Here is a 21816-nt window from a genome sequence, read left to right on the forward strand (position 1 = left end):
ATAAATAATATGAAAAATCTTGCTACAAATAAATAATATGAATAATCTTGCTACAAATAAATATGAATAATCTTGCTACAAATAAATATGAATAATCTTGCTACAAATAAATAATATGAAAAATCTTGCTACAAATAAATAATATGAATAATCTTGCTACAAATAAATAATATGAATAATCTTGCTACAAATAAATATGCATAGTCTTGCTACAAATAAATATGAATAATCTTGCTACAAATAAATAATATGAATAATCTTGCTACACATAAATAATATGAATAATCTTGCTACAAATAAATAATATTAATAATGTTACTACGAATAAATAATATGAATAATGTTGCTACAAATAATTAATATGAATAATGTTGCTACAAATAAATAATATGAATAATCTTGCTACAAATAAATAATATGAATAATCTTGCTACAAATAAATAATATGAATAATCTTGCTACAAATAAATAATATGAATAATCTTGCTACAAATAAATAATATTAATAATCTTGCTACAAATAAATAATATGAATAATCTTGCTACAAATAAATAATATGAATAATCTTGCTACAAATAAATAATATGAATAATCTTGCTACAAATAAATAATATTAATAATCTTGCTACAAATAAATAATATTAATAATGTTGCTACAAATAAGTAATATTAATAATGTTGCTACAAATAAGTAATATGAATAATCTTGCTACAAAAAATAATATTAATAATCTTGCTACAAAAAAATAATATTAATAATGTTGCTACAAATAAATATGAATAGTCTTGCTACAAATAAATAATATTAATAATCTTGCTACAAATAAATAATATGAATAATATTGCTACAAATAAATAATATTAATAATATTGCTACAAATAAATAATATGAATAATCTTGCTACAAATAAATAATATGAATAATGTTGCTACAAATAAATATGAATAATGTTGCTACAAATAAATATAAATAATGTTGCTACAAATAAATAATATGAATAATCTTGCTACAAATGACTAATATGAAAAATCTTGCTACAAATAAATAATATGAATAATCTTGCTACAAATAAATAATATGAATAATCTTGCTAACAAATAAATAATATGAATAATCTTGCTAACAAATAAATAATATGAATAATTTTGCTACAAATAAATAATATGAATAATCTTGCTACAAATAAATATGAATAATCTTGCTACAAATAAATATGAATAATCTTGCTACAATAAATATGAATAATCTTGCTACAAATAAATAATATGAATAATCTTGCTACAAATAAATAATATGAATAATCTTGCTACAAATAAATAATATGAATAATCTTGCTACAAATAAATAATATGAATAATCTTGCTACAAATAACTAATAATAATCTTGCTACAAATAAATAATATTAATAATCTTGCGACAAATAAATAATATTAATAATCTTGCTACAAATAAATAATATGAATTATCTTGCTACAAATAAATAATATGAATAATCTTGCTACAAATAAATATGAATAATATTGCTACAAATAAATAATATGAATAATCTTGCTACAAATAAATAATATGAATAATGTTGCTACAAATAAATAATATGAATTATCTTGATACAAATAAATAATATGATTAATCTTGCTACAAATATATATTAATAATCTTGCTACAAATAAATATGTATAATGTTGCTACAAATAAATATGAATAATCTTGCTACAAATAAATATGAATAATCTTGCTACAAATAAATATGAATAATCTTGCTACAAATAAATATGAATAATCTTGCTACAAATAAATAATATTAATAATCTTGCTACAAATAAATAATATTAATAATCTTGCTACAAATAAATATGAATTATCTTGCTACAAATAAATAATATGAATAATCTTGCTACAAATACATAATATGAATAATCTTGCTACAAATAAAAAATATTAATAATCTTGCTACAAATAAAAAATATGAATAATATTGCTACAAATAAAAAATATGAATAATCTTGCTACAAATAAAAAATATTAATAATCTTGCTACAAATAAAAAATATGAATAATCTTGCTACAAATAAATAATATGAATAATCTTGCTACAAATAAATATGAATAATCTTGCTACAAATAAATAATATGAATAATCTTGCTACAAATAAAAAATATGCATAATCTTGCTACAAATAAAAAATATGTATAATCTTGCTACAAATAAATAATATTAATAATCTTGCTACATATAAATAATATGAATAATCTTGCTACAAATAAAAAATATGAATAATCTTGCTACAAATAAATATGAATAATGTTACTACAAATAAATAATATGAATAATCTTGCTACAAATAAATAATATGAATAATCTTGCTACAAATAAATAATATGAATAATGTTACTACGAATAAATAATATGAATAATGTTACCACAAATAAAAATATGAATAATCTTGCTACGAATAAATAATATGAATGTTACTACGAATAAATAATATGAATAATCTTGCTACAAATAAATATGAATAATCTTGCTACAAATAAATATGAATAATCTTGCTACAAATATGAATAATCTTGCTACAAATAAAAAATATGAATAATCTTGCTACAAATAAAAAATATGAATAATCTTGCTACAAATAAAAAATATGAATAATCTTGCTACAAATAAATAATATGAATAATCTTGCTACAAATAAATAATATGAATAATCTTGCTACAAATAAATAATATGAATAATCTTGCTACAAATAAATAATATTAATAATCTTGCTACAAATAAATAATATTAATAATGTTGCTACAAATAAGTAATATGAATAATCTTGCTACAAAAAATAATATTAATAATCTTGCTACAAAAAAATAATATGAATAATCTTGCTACAAATAAATAATAATAATCTTGCTACAAATAAATAAAAATAATCTTGCTACAAATAAATATGAATAATCCTGCTACAAATAAATAATATGAATTATCTTTCTACAAATAAATAATATGAATAATCTTGCTACAAATAAATATGAATAATATTGCTAAAAATAAATAATATTAATAATGTTCCTACAAATAAATAATATGAATTATCTTGCTACAAATATATATGAATAATCTTGCTACAAATAAATATGTATAATGTTGCTACAAATAAATATGTATAATCTTGCTACAAATAAATATGAATAATCTTGCTACAAATAAATATGAATAATCTTGCTACAAATAAATATGAATAATCTTGCTAAAAATAAATATGAATAATCTTGCTACAAATAAATATGAATAATCTTGCTACAAATAAATATGAATAATCTTGCTACAAATAAATATGAATAATCTTGCTACAAATAAATATTAATAATCTTGCTACAAATAAATAATATGAATAATCTTTCTACAAATAAATAATATTAAATAATCTTGCTACAAAAAAATAATATGAATAATCTTGCTACAAATAAATATGAATTATCTCGCTACAAATAAATAATATGAATAATCTTGCTACAAATACATAATATGAATAATCTTGCTACAAATAAAAAATATGAATAATCTTGCTACAAATAAATAATATGAATAATCTTGCTACAAATAAAAAATATTAATAATCTTGCTACAAATAAAAAATATGAATAATCTTGCTACAAATAAATAATATGAATAATCTTGCTACAAATAAATAATATGAATAATCTTGCTGCAAATAAATAATATGAATAATCTTGCTGCAAATAAATAATATGAATAATCTTGCTACAAGTAAATATGAATAATCTTGCTACAAATAAAAAATATGAATAATCTTGCTACAAATAAATAATATGAATAATCTTGCTACAAATAAATAATACGAATAATCTTGCTACAAATAAATAATATTAATAATCTTGCTACACATAAATATGAATAATCTTGCTACAAATAAATAATATGAATAATCTTGCTACAAATAAATAATATGAATAATCTTGCTACAAATAAATAATATGAATAATGTTACTACGAATAAATAATATGAATAATGTTACTACAAATAATTAATATGAATAATCTTGCTACAAATAAATAATATGAATAATCTTGCTACAAATAAATAATATGAATAATCTTGCTACAAATAAATAATATGAATAATCTTGCTACAAATAACTAATATGAATAATCTTGCTACAAATAAATATGAATAATCTTGCTACAAATAAATAATATGAATAATCTTGCTACAAATAAATATGAATAATCTTGCTACAAATAAATATGAATAATCTTGCTACAAATAAATATGAATAATCTTGCTACAAATAAAAAATATTAATAATCTTGCTACAAATAAATAATATTAATAATGTTGCTACAAATAAGTAATATGAATAACCTTTCTACAAAAAATAATATGAATAATCTTGCTACAAAAAATATTAATAATCTTGCTACAAAAGAATAATATTAATAATCTTGCTACAAAAAAATAATATGAATAATCTTGCTACAAATGTATATTATGAATAATCTTGCTACAAATAAATAATATTAATAATTTTGCTACAAATGAATAATATGAATAATCTTGCTACAAATAAAAATATGAATAATCTTGCTACAAATAAATAATATGAATAATGTTACTACGAATAAATAATATGAATAATCTTGCTACAAATAAATATGAATAATCTTGCTACAAATAAAAGTATGAATAATCTTGCTATAAATAAAACATATAAATAATCTTGCTACAAATAAAAAATATGAATAATCTTGCTACAAATAAAAAATATGAATAATCTTGCTACAAATAAAAAATATATATAATCTTGCTACAAATAAATAATATGAATAATGTTGCTACAACTAAATAATATGAATAATGTTGCTACAACTAAATAATATGAATAATGTTGCTACAAATAAATAATATGAATAATGTTGCTACAAATATATAATATGAATAATCTTGCTACAAATAAATATGTATAATCTTGCTACAAATAAATATGAATAATCTTGCTACAAATAAATAATATGAATAATCTTGCTACAAATAAATAATATCAATAATCTTGCTACAAATAAATAATATTAATAATCTTGCTACAAATACATAATATGAATAATCTTGCTACAAATAAATATTAAAAATGTTGCTACAAATAAATAATATTAATAATGTTGCTACAAATAAGTAATATGAATAATCTTGCTACAAAAAATAATATTAATAATCTAGCTACAAAAAAATAATATTAATAATCTTGCTACAAATAAATATGAATAATCTTGCTACAAATAAATAATATGAATAATCTTGCTACAAATGAATAATATGAATAATATTGCTACACATAAATAATATTAATAATCTTGCTACAAATAAATAATATGAATAATGTTGCTACAAATAAATAATATGAATAATGTTGCTACAAATAAATAATATGAATAATGTTGCTACAAATAAATAATATGAATAATGTTGCTACAAATACATAATATGAATAATCTTGCTACAAATAAATAATATGAATAATCTTGCTACAAATAAATAATATGAATAATCTTGCTACAAATGAATAATATGAATAATCTTGCTACAAATAAATAATATGAATAATCTTGCTACAAATGAATAATATGAATAATCTTGCTACAAATGAATAATATGAATAATCTTGCTACAAATTAATAATATGAATAATCTTCTACAAATAAATAATATGAATAATCTTCTACAAATAAATAATATGAATAATCTTGCTACAAATATATAATATGAATAATCTTGCTACAAATAAATATGAATAATCTTGCTACAAATAAAAAATATGAATAATCTTGCTACAAATAAATAATATGAATAATCTTCTACAAATAAATAATATGAATAATCTTCTACAAATAAATAATATGAATCATCTTGCTACAAATATATAATATGAATAATCTTGCTACAAATAAATATGAATAATCTTCTACAAATAAATAATATGAATAATCTTGCTACAAATAAATATGAATAATCTTGCTACAAATGAATAATATGAATAATCTTGCTACAAATGAATAATATGAATAATCTTGCTACAAATAAATAATATGAATAATCTTCTACAAATAAATAATATGAATAATCTTCTACAAATAAATAATATGAATCATCTTCTACAAATATATAATATGAATAATCTTGCTACAAATAAATAATATGAATAATCTTGCTACAAATAAATAATATTAATAATCTTGCTACAAATAAATAATATTAATAATCTTGCTACAAATAAATAATATTAATAATGTTGCTACAAATAAGTAATATGAATAATCTTTCTACAAAAAATAATATTAATAATCTTGCTACAAAAAAATAATATTAATAATCTTGCTACAAATAAATAATATTAATAATGTTGCTACAAATAAGTAATATGAATAATCTTGCTACAAAAAATAATATTAATAATCTTGCTACAAAAAAATAATATGAATAATCTTGCTACAAATAAATATGAATAATCTTGCTACAAATGAATAATATGAAAAATCTTGCTACAAATGAATAATATGAATAATCTTGCTACAAATAAATAATATGAATAATCTTGCTACAAATAAATAATATGAATAATCTTGCTACAAATAAATAATATGAATAATCTTGCTACAAATAAATAATATGAATAATCTTGCTACAAATAAATAATATGAATAATCTTGCTACAAATAAATAATATGAATAATCTTGCTACAAATAAATAATATGAATAATCTTGCTACAAATAAATAATATGAATAATCTTGCTACAAATAAATAATATGAATAATCTTGCTACAAATAAATATGAATAATATTGCTACAAATAAATAATATTAATAATGTTGCTACAAATAAATAATATGAATAATGTTCCTACAAATAAATAATATGAATAATCTTGCTACAAATAAATATGTATAATCTTGCTACAAATAAATATGAATAATCTTGCTACAAATAAATATGAATAATCTTGCTACAAATAAATATGAATAATCTTGCTACAAATAAATATGTATAATGTTGCTACAAATAAATATGTATAATCTTGCTACAAATAAATATGAATAATCTTGCTACAAATAAATATGAATAATCTTGCTACAAATAAATAATATGAATAATCTTGCTACAAATAAATAATATGAATAATCTTGCTACAAATAAATAATATGAATAATCTTGTTACAAATAAATAATATTAATAATCTTGTTACAAATAAATAATATTAATAATCTTGCTACAAATAAATAATATGAATAATCTTTCTACAAATAAATAATATTAATAATCTTGCTACCAATAAATATGAATTATCTTGCTACAAATAAATAATATGAATAATCTTGCTACAAATACATAATATGAATTATCTTGCTACAAATAAAAAATATGAATAATCTTTCTACAAAAAAATAATATTAATAATCTTGCTACAAATAAATATGAATAATCTTGCTACAAATAAATAATATGAATAATCTTGCTACAAATACATAATATGAATTATCTTGCTACAAATAAAAAATATGAATAATCTTGCTACAAATAAAAAATATGAATAATCTTGCTACAAATATAAAATATTAATAATCTTGCTTCAAATAAAAAATATGAATAATCTTGCTACAAATAAATAATATGAATAATCTTGCTACAAATAAATAATATGAATAATCTTGCTGCAAATAAATAATATGAATAATCTTGCTACAAATAAATAATATTAATAATCTTGCTACAAATAAATATGAATAATCTTGCTACAAATAAATAATATGAATAATCTTGCTACAAATAAATAATATGAATAATCTTGCTACAAATAAATAATATGAATAATGTTACTACGAATAAATAATATGAATAATGTTACTACAAATAATTAATATGAATAATCTTGCTACAAATAAATAATATGAATAATCTTGCTACAAATAAATAATATGAATAATCTTGCTACAAATAACTAATATGAATAATCTTGCTACAAATAAATATGAATAATCTTGCTACAAAAAATAATATTAATAATCTTGCTACAAAAGAATAATATTAATAATCTTGCTACAAAAAAATAATATGAATAATCTTCCTACAAATTAATATGAATAATCTTGCTACAAATAAATAATATGAATTATCTTGCTACAAATAAATAATATTAATAATGTTGCTACAAATAAATAATATTAATAATCTTGCTACAAATAAATAATATGAATAATCTTGCTACAAATAAATAATATGAATAATCTTGCTACAAATAAATAATATGAATAATCTTGCTACAAATATATAATATGAATAATCTTGCTACAAATAAATATGAATAATCTTGCTACAAATAAATAATATTAATAATCTTGCTACAAATAAATATGAATTATCTTGCTACAAATAAATAATATGAATAATCTTGCTACAAATACATAATATGAATAATCTTGCTACAAATAAAAAATATGAATAATCTTGCTACAAATAAAAAATATGAATAATCTTGCTACAAATAAAAAATATGAATAATCTTGCTACAAAAAAATAATATGAATAATCTTGCTACAAATAAATAATATGAATAATCTTGCTGCAAATAAATAATATTAATAATCTTGCTACAAATAAATATGAATAATCTTGCTACAAATAAAAAATATGAATAATCTTGCTACAAATAAATATGAATAATCTTGCTACAAATAAAAAATATGAATAATCTTGCTACAAATAAAAAATATGAATAATCTTGCTACAAATAAATAATATGAATAATCTTGCTACAAATAAATAATATTAATAATCTTGCTACAAATAAATATGAATAATCTTGCTACAAATAAATAATATGAATAATCTTGCTACAAATAAATAATATGAATAATCTTGCTACAAATAAATAATATGAATAATGTTACTACGAATAAATAATATGAATAATGTTACTACAAATAATTAATATGAATAATGTTACTACAAATAATTAATATGAATAATCTTGCTACAAATATATAATATGAATAATCTTGCTACAAATAAATAATATGAATAATCTTGCTACAAATAACTAATATGAATAATCTTGCTACAAATAAATATGAATAATCTTGCTACAAATAAATAATATGAATAATCTTGCTACAAATAAATAATATGAATAATCTTGCTACAAATAAATATGAATAATCTTGCTACAAATAAATATGAATAATCTTGCTACAAATAAATAATATGAATAATCTTGCTACAAATAAATAATATTAATAATCTTGCTACAAATAAATAATATTAATAATGTTGCTACAAATAAGTCATATGAATAACCTTTCTACAAAAAATAATATTAATAATCTTGCTACAAAAAATAATATTAATAATCTTGCTACAAAAGAATAATATGAATAATCTTGCTACAAAAAATAATATGAATAATCTTGCTACAAATAAATAATATGAGTAATCTTGCTACAAATAAATAATATGAATAATGTTGCTACAAATAAGTAATATGAATAATCTTGCTACAAAAAAATATTAATAATGTTGCTACAAATAAATAATATGAATAATCTTGCTACAAATAAATAATATGAATAATCTTGCTACAAATAAATAATATGAATAATCTTGCTACAAATAAATAATATTAATAATCTTGCTACAAATAAATAATATTAATAATGTTGCTACAAATAAGTAATATTAATAATGTTGCTACAAATAAATAATATGAATAATCTTGCTACAAAAAATAATATTAATAATCTTGCTACAAAAAAATAATATTAATAATCTTGCTACAAATAAATATGAATAGTCTTGCTACAAATAAATAATATTAATAATCTTGCTACAAATAAATATGAATAGTCTTGCTACAAATAAATAATATTAATAATCTTGCTACAAATAAATAATATGAATAATCTTGCTACAAAAAATAATATGAATAATCTTGCTACAAATAAATAATATGAATAATCTTGCTACAAATGAATAATATGAAAAATCTTGCTACAAATAAATAATATTAATAATCTTGCTACAAATAAATAATATGAATAATCTTGCTAACAAATAAATAATATGAATAATTTTGCTACAAATAAATATGAATAATCTTGCTACAAATAAATATGAATAATCTTGCTACAATAAATATGAATAATCTTGCTACAAATAAATAATATGAATAATCTTGCTACAAATAAATAATATGAATAATCCTTCTACAAATAAATAATATGAATAATCTTGCTACAAATAAATAATAATAATCTTGCTACAAATAACTAATAATAATCTTGCTACAAATAAATAATATTAATAATCTTGCGACAAATAAATAATATTAATAATCTTGCTACAAATAAATAATATGAATTATCTTGCTACAAATAAATAATATGAATTATCTTGCTACAAATAAATAATATGAATAATCTTGCTACAAATAAATATGAATAATATTGCTATAAATAAATAATATGAATAATCTTGCTACAAATAAATAATATGAATAATGTTGCTACAAATAAATAATATGAATTATCTTGATACAAATAAATAATATGATTAATCTTGCTACAAATAAATATGAATAATCTTGCTACAAATAAATATGAATAATCTTGCTACAAATAAATATGAATAATCTTGCTACAAATAAATATGAATAATCTTGCTACACATAAATATGAATAATCTTGCTACAAATAAATAATATTAATAATCTTGCTACAAATAAATAATATGAATAATCTTGCTACAAATTAATAATATTAATAATCTTGCTACAAATAAATATGAATTATCTTGCTACAAATAAATAATATGAATAATCTTGCTACAAATACATAATATGAATAATCTTGCTACAAATAAAAAATATTAATAATCTTGCTACAAATAAAAAATATGAATAATCTTGCTACAAATAAAAAATATGAATAATCTTGCTACAAATAAAAAATATTAATAATCTTGCTACAAATAAAAAATATGAATAATCTTGCTACAAATAAATAATATGAATAATCTTGCTACAAATAAATAATATGAATAATCTTGCTACAAATAAATAATATGAATAATCTTGCTACAAATAAATATGAATAATCTTGCTACAAATAAATAATATGAATAATCTTGCTACAAATAAAAAATATGAATAATCTTGCTACAAATAAAAAATATGAATAATCTTGCTACAAATAAATAATATTAATAATCTTGCTACATATAAATAATATGAATGATCTTGCTACAAATAAAAAATATGAATAATCTTGCTACAAATAAATATGAATAATGTTACTACAAATAAATAATATGAATAATCTTGCTACAAATAAATAATATTAATAATCTTTTTACAAATAAATAATATGAATAATGTTACTACGAATAAATAATATGAATAATGTTACCACAAATAAAAATATGAATAATCTTGCTACGAATAAATAATATGAATGTTACTACGAATAAATAATATGAATAATCTTGCTACAAATAAATATGAATAATCTTGCTACAAATATGAATAATCTTGCTATCAAATAAAAAATATGAATAATCTTGCTACAAATAAAAAATATGAATAATCTTGCTACAAATAAATAATATGAATAATCTTGCTACAAATAAATAATATTAATAATCTTGCTACAAATAAATAATATTAATAATCTTGCTACAAATAAATAATATTAATAATGTTGCTACAAATAAGTAATATGAATAATCTTTCTACAAAAAATAATATTAATAATCTTGCTACAAAAAAATAATATTAATAATCTTGCTACAAATAAATAATATTAATAATCTTGCTACAAATAAGTAATATGAATAATCTTGCTACAAAAAATAATATTAATAATCTTGCTACAAAAAAATAATATGAATAATCTTGCTACAAATAAATATGAATAATCTTGCTACAAATGAATAATATGAAAAATCTTGCTACAAATAAATAATATGAATAATCTTGCTACAAATAAATAATATGAATAATCTTGCTACAAATAAATATGAATAATATTGCTACAAATAAATAATATTAATAATGTTGCTACAAATAAATAATATGAATAATGTTCCTACAAATAAATAATATGAATAATCTTGCTACAAATAAATATGTATAATCTTTCTACAAATAAATATGAATAATCTTGCTACAAATAAATATGAATAATCTTGCTACAAATAAATATGAATAATCTTGCTACAAATAAATATGTATAATGTTGCTACAAATAAATATGTATAATCTTGCTACAAATAAATATGAATAATCTTGCTACAAATAAATATGAATAATCTTGCTACAAATAAATAATATGAATAATCTTGCTACAAATAAATAATATGAATAATCTTGCTACAAATAAATAATATGAATAATCTTGTTACAAATAAATAATATTAATAATCTTGTTACAAATAAATAATATTAATAATCTTGCTACAAATAAATAATATGAATAATCTTTCTACAAATAAATAATATTAATAATCTTGCTACCAATAAATATGAATTATCTTGCTACAAATAAATAATATGAATAATCTTGCTACAAATACATAATATGAATTATCTTGCTACAAATAAAAAATATGAATAATCTTTCTACAAATAAATAATATTAATAATCTTGCTACAAATAAATATGAATAATCTTGCTACAAATAAATAATATGAATAATCTTGCTACAAATACATAATATGAATTATCTTGCTACAAATAAAAAATATGAATAATCTTGCTACAAATAAAAAATATGAATAATCTTGCTACAAATATAAAATATTAATAATCTTGCTTCAAATAAAAAATATGAATAATCTTGCTACAAATAAATAATATGAATAATCTTGCTACAAATAAATAATATGAATAATCTTGCTGCAAATAAATAATATGAATAATCTTGCTACAAGTAAATATGAATAATCTTGCTACAAATAAAAAATATGAATAATCTTGCTACAAATAAATAATATGAATAATCTTGCTACAAATAAATAATATGAATAATCTTGCTACAAATAAATAATATTAATAATCTTGCTACAAATAAATATGAATAATCTTGCTACAAATAAATAATATGAATAATCTTGCTACAAATAAATAATATGAATAATCTTGCTACAAATAAATAATATGAATAATGTTACTACGAATAAATAATATGAATAATGTTACTACAAATAATTAATATGAATAATCTTGCTACAAATAAATAATATGAATAATCTTGCTACAAATAAATAATATGAATAATCTTGCTACAAATAACTAATATGAATAATCTTGCTACAAATAAATATGAATAATCTTGCTACAAAAAATAATATTAATAATCTTGCTACAAAAGAATAATATTAATAATCTTGCTACAAAAAAATAATATGAATAATCTTCCTACAAATTAATATGAATAATCTTGCTACAAATAAATAATATGAATTATCTTGCTACAAATAAATAATATTAATAATGTTGCTACAAATAAATAATATTAATAATCTTGCTACAAATAAATAATATGAATAATCTTGCTACAAATAAATAATATGAATAATCTTGCTACAAATATATAATATGAATAATCTTGCTACAAATAAATATGAATAATCTTGCTACAAATAAATAATATTAATAATCTTGCTACAAATAAATATGAATTATCTTGCTACAAATAAATAATATGAATAATCTTGCTACAAATACATAATATGAATAATCTTGCTACAAATAAAAAATATGAATAATCTTGCTACAAATAAAAAATATGAATAATCTTGCTACAAAAAAATAATATGAATAATCTTGCTACAAATAAATAATATGAATAATCTTGCTGCAAATAAATAATATTAACAATCTTGCTACAAATAAATATGAATAATCTTGCTACAAATAAAAAATATGAATAATCTTGCTACAAATAAATATGAATAATCTTGCTACAAATAAAAAATATGAATAATCTTGCTACAAATAAAAAATATGAATAATCTTGCTACAAATAAATAATATGAATAATCTTGCTACAAATAAATAATATTAATAATCTTGCTACAAATAAATATGAATAATCTTGCTACAAATAAATAATATGAATAATCTTGCTACAAATAAATAATATGAATAATCTTGCTACAAATAAATAATATGAATAATGTTACTACGAATAAATAATATGAATAATGTTACTACAAATAATTAATATGAATAATGTTACTACAAATAATTAATATGAATAATCTTGCTACAAATATATAATATGAATAATCTTGCTACAAATAAATAATATGAATAATCTTGCTACAAATAACTAATATGAATAATCTTGCTACAAATAAATATGAATAATCTTGCTACAAATAAATAATATGAATAATCTTGCTACAAATAAATAATATGAATAATCTTGCTACAAATAAATATGAATAATCTTGCTACAAATAAATAATATGAATAATCTTGCTACAAATAAATAATATTAATAATCTTGCTACAAATAAATAATATTAATAATGTTGCTACAAATAAGTCATATGAATAACCTTTCTACAAAAAATAATATTAATAATCTTGCTACAAAAAATAATATTAATAATCTTGCTACAAAAGAATAATATGAATAATCTTGCTACAAAAAATAATATGAATAATCTTGCTACAAATAAATAATATGAATAATCTTGCTACAAATAAATAATATGAATAATGTTGCTACAAATAAGTAATATGAATAATCTTGCTACAAAAAAATTATATTAATAATGTTGCTACAAATAAATAATATGAATAATCTTGCTACAAATAAATAATATGAATAATCTTGCTACAAATAAGTAATATGAATAATCTTGCTACAAAGAAATAATATGAATAATCTTGCTACAAAAAAATAATATTAATAATCTTGCTACAAAAAAATATTAATAATCTTGCTACAAATAAATAATATGAATAATCTTGCTACAAATAAATAATATGAATAATCTTGCTACAAATAAATATGAATAATCTTGCTACAAATAAATATGAGTAATCTTGCGAGAAATAATATTAATAATCTTGCTACAAATAAATAATATGAATAATCTTGCTACAAATTAATATGAATAATGTTGCTACAAATAAATAATATGAATAATCTTGCTACAAATAAATATGAATAATCTTGCTACAAAAAATAATATTAATAATCTTGCTACAAATAAATAATATGAATTATCTTGCTACAAATAAATAATATTAATAATGTTGCTACAAATAAATAATATTAATAATCTTGCTACAAATAAATAATATGAATAATCTTGCTACAAATATATAATATGAATAATCTTGCTACAAATAAATATGAATAATCTTGCTACAAATAAATATGAATAATCTTGCTACAAATAAATAATATGAATAATCTTGCTACAAATAAATAATATGAATAATCTTGCTACAAATAAATATGAATAATCTTGCTACAAATAAATAATATTAATAATCTTGCTACAAATAAATAATATTAATAATCTTGCTACAAATAAATAATATTAATAATCTTGCTACAAATAAATAATATGAATAATCTTGCTACAAATAAATATTAATAATCTTGCTAAAAATAAATATGAATAATCTTGCTACAAATAAATAATATGAATAATCTTGCTACAAATAAATAATATGAATAATCTTGCTACAAATAAATATGAATAATTTTGCTACAAATAAATATGAATAATCTTGCTACAAATAAATATGAATAATCTTGCTACAAATAAATAATATGAATAATCCTGCTACAAATAAATAGTATGAATAATATTGCTACAAACAAATATGAATAATCTTGCTACAAATAAAAAATATGAATAATCTGGCTACAAATAAATATTAATAATCTTGCTACAAATAAATAATATGAATAATCTTGCTACAAATAAATAATATGAATAATCTTGCTACAAATAAATAATATGAATAATCTTGCTACAAATAAATAATATGAATAATCTTGCTACAAATAATATGAATAATCTTTCTACAAATAAATAATATGAATAATCTTGCTACAAATAAATAATATGAATAATCTTGCTACAAATAAATATGAATAATCTTGCTACAAATTAAAAATATGAATAATCTTGCTACAAATAAATAATATGAATAATCTTGCTACAAATAAATATGAATAATCTTGCTACAAATAAATAATATGAATAATCTTGCTACAAATAAATAATATGAATAATCTTGCTACAAATAAATAATATGAATAATCTTGCTACAAATAATATGAATAATCTTGCTACAAATAAATGATATTAATAATCTTGCTACAAATAAATAATATGAATAATCTTGCTACAAATAAATATGAATAATCTTGCTACAAATAAATAATATGAATAATCTTGCTACAAATAAATAATATGAATAATCTTGCTACAAATAAATATGAATAATCTTGCTACAAATAAATAATATGAATAATCTTGCTACAAATATATAATATGAATAATCTTGCTACAAATAAATAACATGAATAATCTTTCTACAAATATATAACATGAATAATCTTTCTACAAATATATAACATGAATAATCTTTCTACAAATATATAACATGAATAATCTTTCTACAAATATATAACATGAATAATCTTTCTACAAATATATAACATGAATAATCTTTCTACAAATATATAACATGAATAATCTTTCTACAAATATATAACATGAATAATCTTTCTACAAATATATAACATGAATAATCTTTCTACAAATATATAACATGAATAATCTTTCTACAAATATATAACCTGAATAATCTTTCTACAAATATATAACCTGAATAATCTTTCTACAAATATATAACCTGAATAATCTTTCTACAAATATATAACCTGAATAATCTTTCTACAAATATATAACCTGAATAATCTTTCTACAAATATATAACCTGAATAATCTTTCTACAAATATATAACCTGAATAATCTTTCTACAAATATATAACATGAATAATCTTTCTACAAATATATAACATGAATAATCTTTCTACAAATATATAACATGAATAATCTTTCTACAAATATATAACCTGAATAATCTTTCTACAAATATATAACCTGAATAATCTTTCTACAAATATATAACCTGAATAATCTTTCTACAAATATATAACCTGAATAATCTTTCTACAAATATATAACCTGAATAATCTTTCTACAAATATATAACCTGAATAATCTTTCTACAAATATATAACATGAATAATCTTTCTACAAATATATAACATGAATAATCTTTCTACAAATATATAACATGAATAATCTTTCTACAAATATATAACCTGAATAATCTTTCTACAAATATATTACCTGAATAATCTTTCTACAAATATATAACCTGAATAATCTTTCTACAAATATATAACCTGAATAATCTTTCTACAAATATATAACCTGAATAATCTTTCTACAAATATATAACCTGAATAATCTTTCTACAAATATATAACCTGAATAATCTTTCTACAAATATATAACCTGAATAATCTTTCTACAAATATATAACCTGAATAATCTTTCTACAAATATATAACATGAATAATCTTTCTACAAATATATAACATGAATAATCTTTCTACAAATATATAACATGAATAATCTTTCTACAAATATATAACATGAATAATCTTTCTACAAATATATAACATGAATAATCTTTCTACAAATATATAACATGAATAATCTTTCTACAAATATATAACATGAATAATCTTTCTACAAATATATAACATGAATAATCTTTCTACAAATATATAACATGAATAATCTTTCTACAAATATATAACATGAATAATCTTTCTACAAATATATAACATGAATAATCTTTCTACAAATATATAACATGAATAATCTTTCTACAAATATATAACCTGAATAATCTTTCTACAAATATATAACATGAATAATCTTTCTACAAATATATAACCTGAATAATCTTTCTACAAATATATAACCTGAATAATCTTTCTACAAATATATAACCTGAATAATCTTTCTACAAATATATAACCTGAATAATCTTTCTACAAATATATAACCTGAATAATCTTTCTACAAATATATAACCTGAATAATCTTTCTACAAATATATAACCTGAATAATCTTTCTACAAATATATAACCTGAATAATCTTTCTACAAATATATAACCTGAATAATCTTTCTACAAATATATAACCTGAATAATCTTTCTACAAATATATAACCTGAATAATCTTTCTACAAATATATAACCTGAATAATCTTTCTACAAATATATAACATGAATAATCTTTCTACAAATATATAACATGAATAATCTTTCTACAAATATATAACATGAATAATCTTTCTACAAATATATAACATGAATAATCTTTCTACAAATATATAACATGAATAATCTTTCTACAAATATATAACATGAATAATCTTTCTACAAATATATAACATGAATAATCTTTCTACAAATATATAACATGAATAATCTTTCTACAAATATATAACATGAATAATCTTTCTACAAATATATAACATGAATAATCTTTCTACAAATATATAACATGAATAATCTTTCTACAAATATATAACATGAATAATCTTTCTACAAATATATAACATGAATAATCTTTCTACAAATAAATAATATGAGTAATTCTATAAATAATATGAATAATCTTGCTACAAATAATATTGTAATCTTGCTACAAAGCACTGGAACACTGTGTATATTATTGTACTAGTAGACACAATATTATAGACACACTGCTCCCAATAATATTGTCTGATGGGTCTTACACATCACTGACTTTTTCTAGATCTTTGAACAATTTTTTCTCTTCGGAGGGGATTGCAAGTAGCTCGATGATTTTGTGGTATTTCGCTCGTCAAATGACAAGTGGCTAATATGAAATGCAACTTAGGTTGACACATTTTCATTGTTGTCAGTATTGGAGTCTGTGACAACCTCTGGACAACTCACAGCATCAGGACCAAAGTCAGAATATTCTTAACAGATTTTCTTTGATCTGAATACCATGGAGACAAGTGGCAGAGACTTCCTCAACAGGTTTGTTTTATTAACGAGATACCACACTGCGGACCATCATCAATTGACTCGGCTTTCTCCATTTGCATATTGGTTTTGAAAAATTACATTTTATTATTTAACTATTTTCATTTTTTGTTTTTCAAATTTAAATAAAAATTGAAACTCTTAATTTTTTTTTGTCATTTCAGTTATCACAACATATTTTACTTGGACTCCACCAAATTATACAGGCTTTACAACAATGTGATTATGATGGAGGACTTCAGATTTATACGTACATCATCAGCCAAGGCAACTTTTCAGAGATTGGTAGTTTTATGCCAGGTCTTAAAATGCTCATGCAGACGGCCAATAATCTCAAAGTTTATGTTCAATGAAAAACTGCAATGCTATGTTCAATTCTCATTTTGGAAGAAGAGGGGGATCCATTCATCCCCCTCATCATTCACTCTCATTACGTTGATCTTAACGTTTTTCTTTCTTTCCAATAACAATGGTGGGGAAAACAACAAATTCTAGCAACACCATTCAATAATTTCTTCAATTATTGATTAACTCATTCTTTAGATTTTTAAAGTTAACTCCTGTTTTTTTCTTTCTTTTACACCATTTCAAAATCTTGAATATTTTATGGTGATTCTGTCATTGTATTATAGTAAACTTACTGAAGCCTTAATATAAACATTTTCTATCTTCTACTCAGTTTTGGTTTGATCTTGGAATGCAATATTTTATTTTTTCATTTTATAGTTACAAACAAAAATACATTAAAGTAATTTTACTTTTGTATCAAGTAATAATAAATATATACACGCATGTATGTGTGTGTGTATGGTGGCTGTTTATTATATTATCACTTTATTATACATCATTCCAAGCATGAGACCTCAGATAGTTCTTCAGTCCTGCCAGAAATTTTTGTGTTCCTCCCCGCAAACACTGCAGACATTTCTCAACTTGTTTATGTATTACATGTGTTTAGACACAATTTCAAACATCCATGGAACTTTCACATATTTTCACACTGAAATTGAGAAAGTATGTATATACATACCAATATATATTAATGTTATGGATTAATAAATATCTAATGTACGTAATGAAACAGGAAGCCAGTTTAAAGTTTATATAACAAATCATGGGAACATAAATTAAATGCAAAGAAAAATAAACAAGATTTCATTTCAGATCGACTTCAGAACATCTGAACAAAACTAGTAAATCGCTTGGTTTTCTTTCTTCTGTATTTAATTTGTTTTTCCATTTTTATCTTTCAACATATATATATTTACACATATTTCCACAACATGCAAATTAAATGCAAAATAACATGGGATAGAAATGCAGGATTTGAACTAGTATCCTGAACAGATGTTCCTAATGTGTAGTTCTATGGACGACTGAGTTACATGGAAACAAAAAGATGTGAACTTGTTTGATGAGTATAAGCCACAATTTCTGGAAGATGCTTGCATTGCTATTGTAATCTCTAATCAACTCGTTTGGATGGAGATTCTTGGTAACATGTAATGCCTCACCATTTAATTCACAAACCTTATGGAATTTTAGTTAATGACATTTACGATGACTTTTGAGAAACCACAGTCTCAAGAAAGGCAACACTAACCATCTGAATGTTATATAAATTTTACTTTCTATATGCACACACACACACACATGTGTGTGTATATATATATATATATTGGTTGTGTAGTTAAACTCAAGTGCTTTAAGCTCAATGGATATTAGATGATCTTATGGTTCTAATATGCAATTCCAAAGCAATTATAAATTTTGACAAAGCAATTATAAATTGATATCAATTTTGACAAAGCAATTATAAATCGATATCAATTTTGACAAAGCAATTATAAATCGATATCAATTTTGACAAAGCAATTATAAATTGATATCAATTTTGACAAAGCTAAAAATTTTGTATTAAACAAATTGGTCTTTATTGAAAAGTGATTTTTCATCATTGTTGCTATACAATTAAAACAAATTTAGAATATTTACAAATTTTATAGAAATGATGATGAATCTTCAAAAATGTAGAAATAAATATATATAGAGAAAGACACACACACATAAAGGAAATATGGAAATATTTTTGATAAAATCGAACAAATTATATAGAGAAGAACAGGAAAAAAAAGATCTATTTCAAAATAATCCAATAAAATTAACTCATCTGCTGAGATTGTTTATATTTTGTCTTTATTGTTAAGACTTTCTCAAATGAGTGAAGATTTTATTTTTTTTCAAAATTACTAACAAAAATCTCTTGTCTATATTCTTTATATTGTTTTGGTACATTCACTTTTTTCATTCACTTATCACTCTCATATATATATATATATATATATATATATATATATATATATATATATATATATATATATATTCATTTATTTAATTTATATAAACGTTTTGGCTCCATGTTTTGGCTAATGCCTTATTCAAGGTAGAAACCTTCTCAGGCCGCATATATTGATGAGAATGAAGAAAACAACTAGATCAGTTTGTAAGGTTGTCATGATTAGATTCTTCAGAAAAAGTTGGATAAAAATTTAAATATATAAAATTCCCTATATATATATATAGGGTAGAGGTATGTCTGGAGTTTTATAGTTTTA

At 19.6% G+C, this 21816-nt stretch overlaps 1 protein-coding gene across 1 annotated transcript in view; it reads left to right on the plus strand.

The window, feature by feature from the left end:
- LOC145265441 (protein transport protein Sec31A-like) overlaps positions 1 to 20415 on the plus strand; it is a gene marked incomplete in the record, with an annotated part of 154076 nt that extends 133661 nt beyond the window's left edge. Inside the window, 1 exon segment of the mRNA XM_080121287.1 lies at positions 19366 to 20415. Within this exon segment, the coding sequence (XP_079977413.1) occupies positions 19366 to 19554 (189 nt within the window).
- Positions 20416 to 21816: the final 1401 nt, after the last annotated feature.

This window comes from Euprymna scolopes, chromosome 40 (genome assembly GCF_053919585.1).
Source record: "Euprymna scolopes isolate OS-2025 chromosome 40, ASM5391958v1, whole genome shotgun sequence".
In the NCBI taxonomy this organism is placed as follows: domain Eukaryota; kingdom Metazoa; phylum Mollusca; class Cephalopoda; order Sepiida; family Sepiolidae; genus Euprymna; species Euprymna scolopes.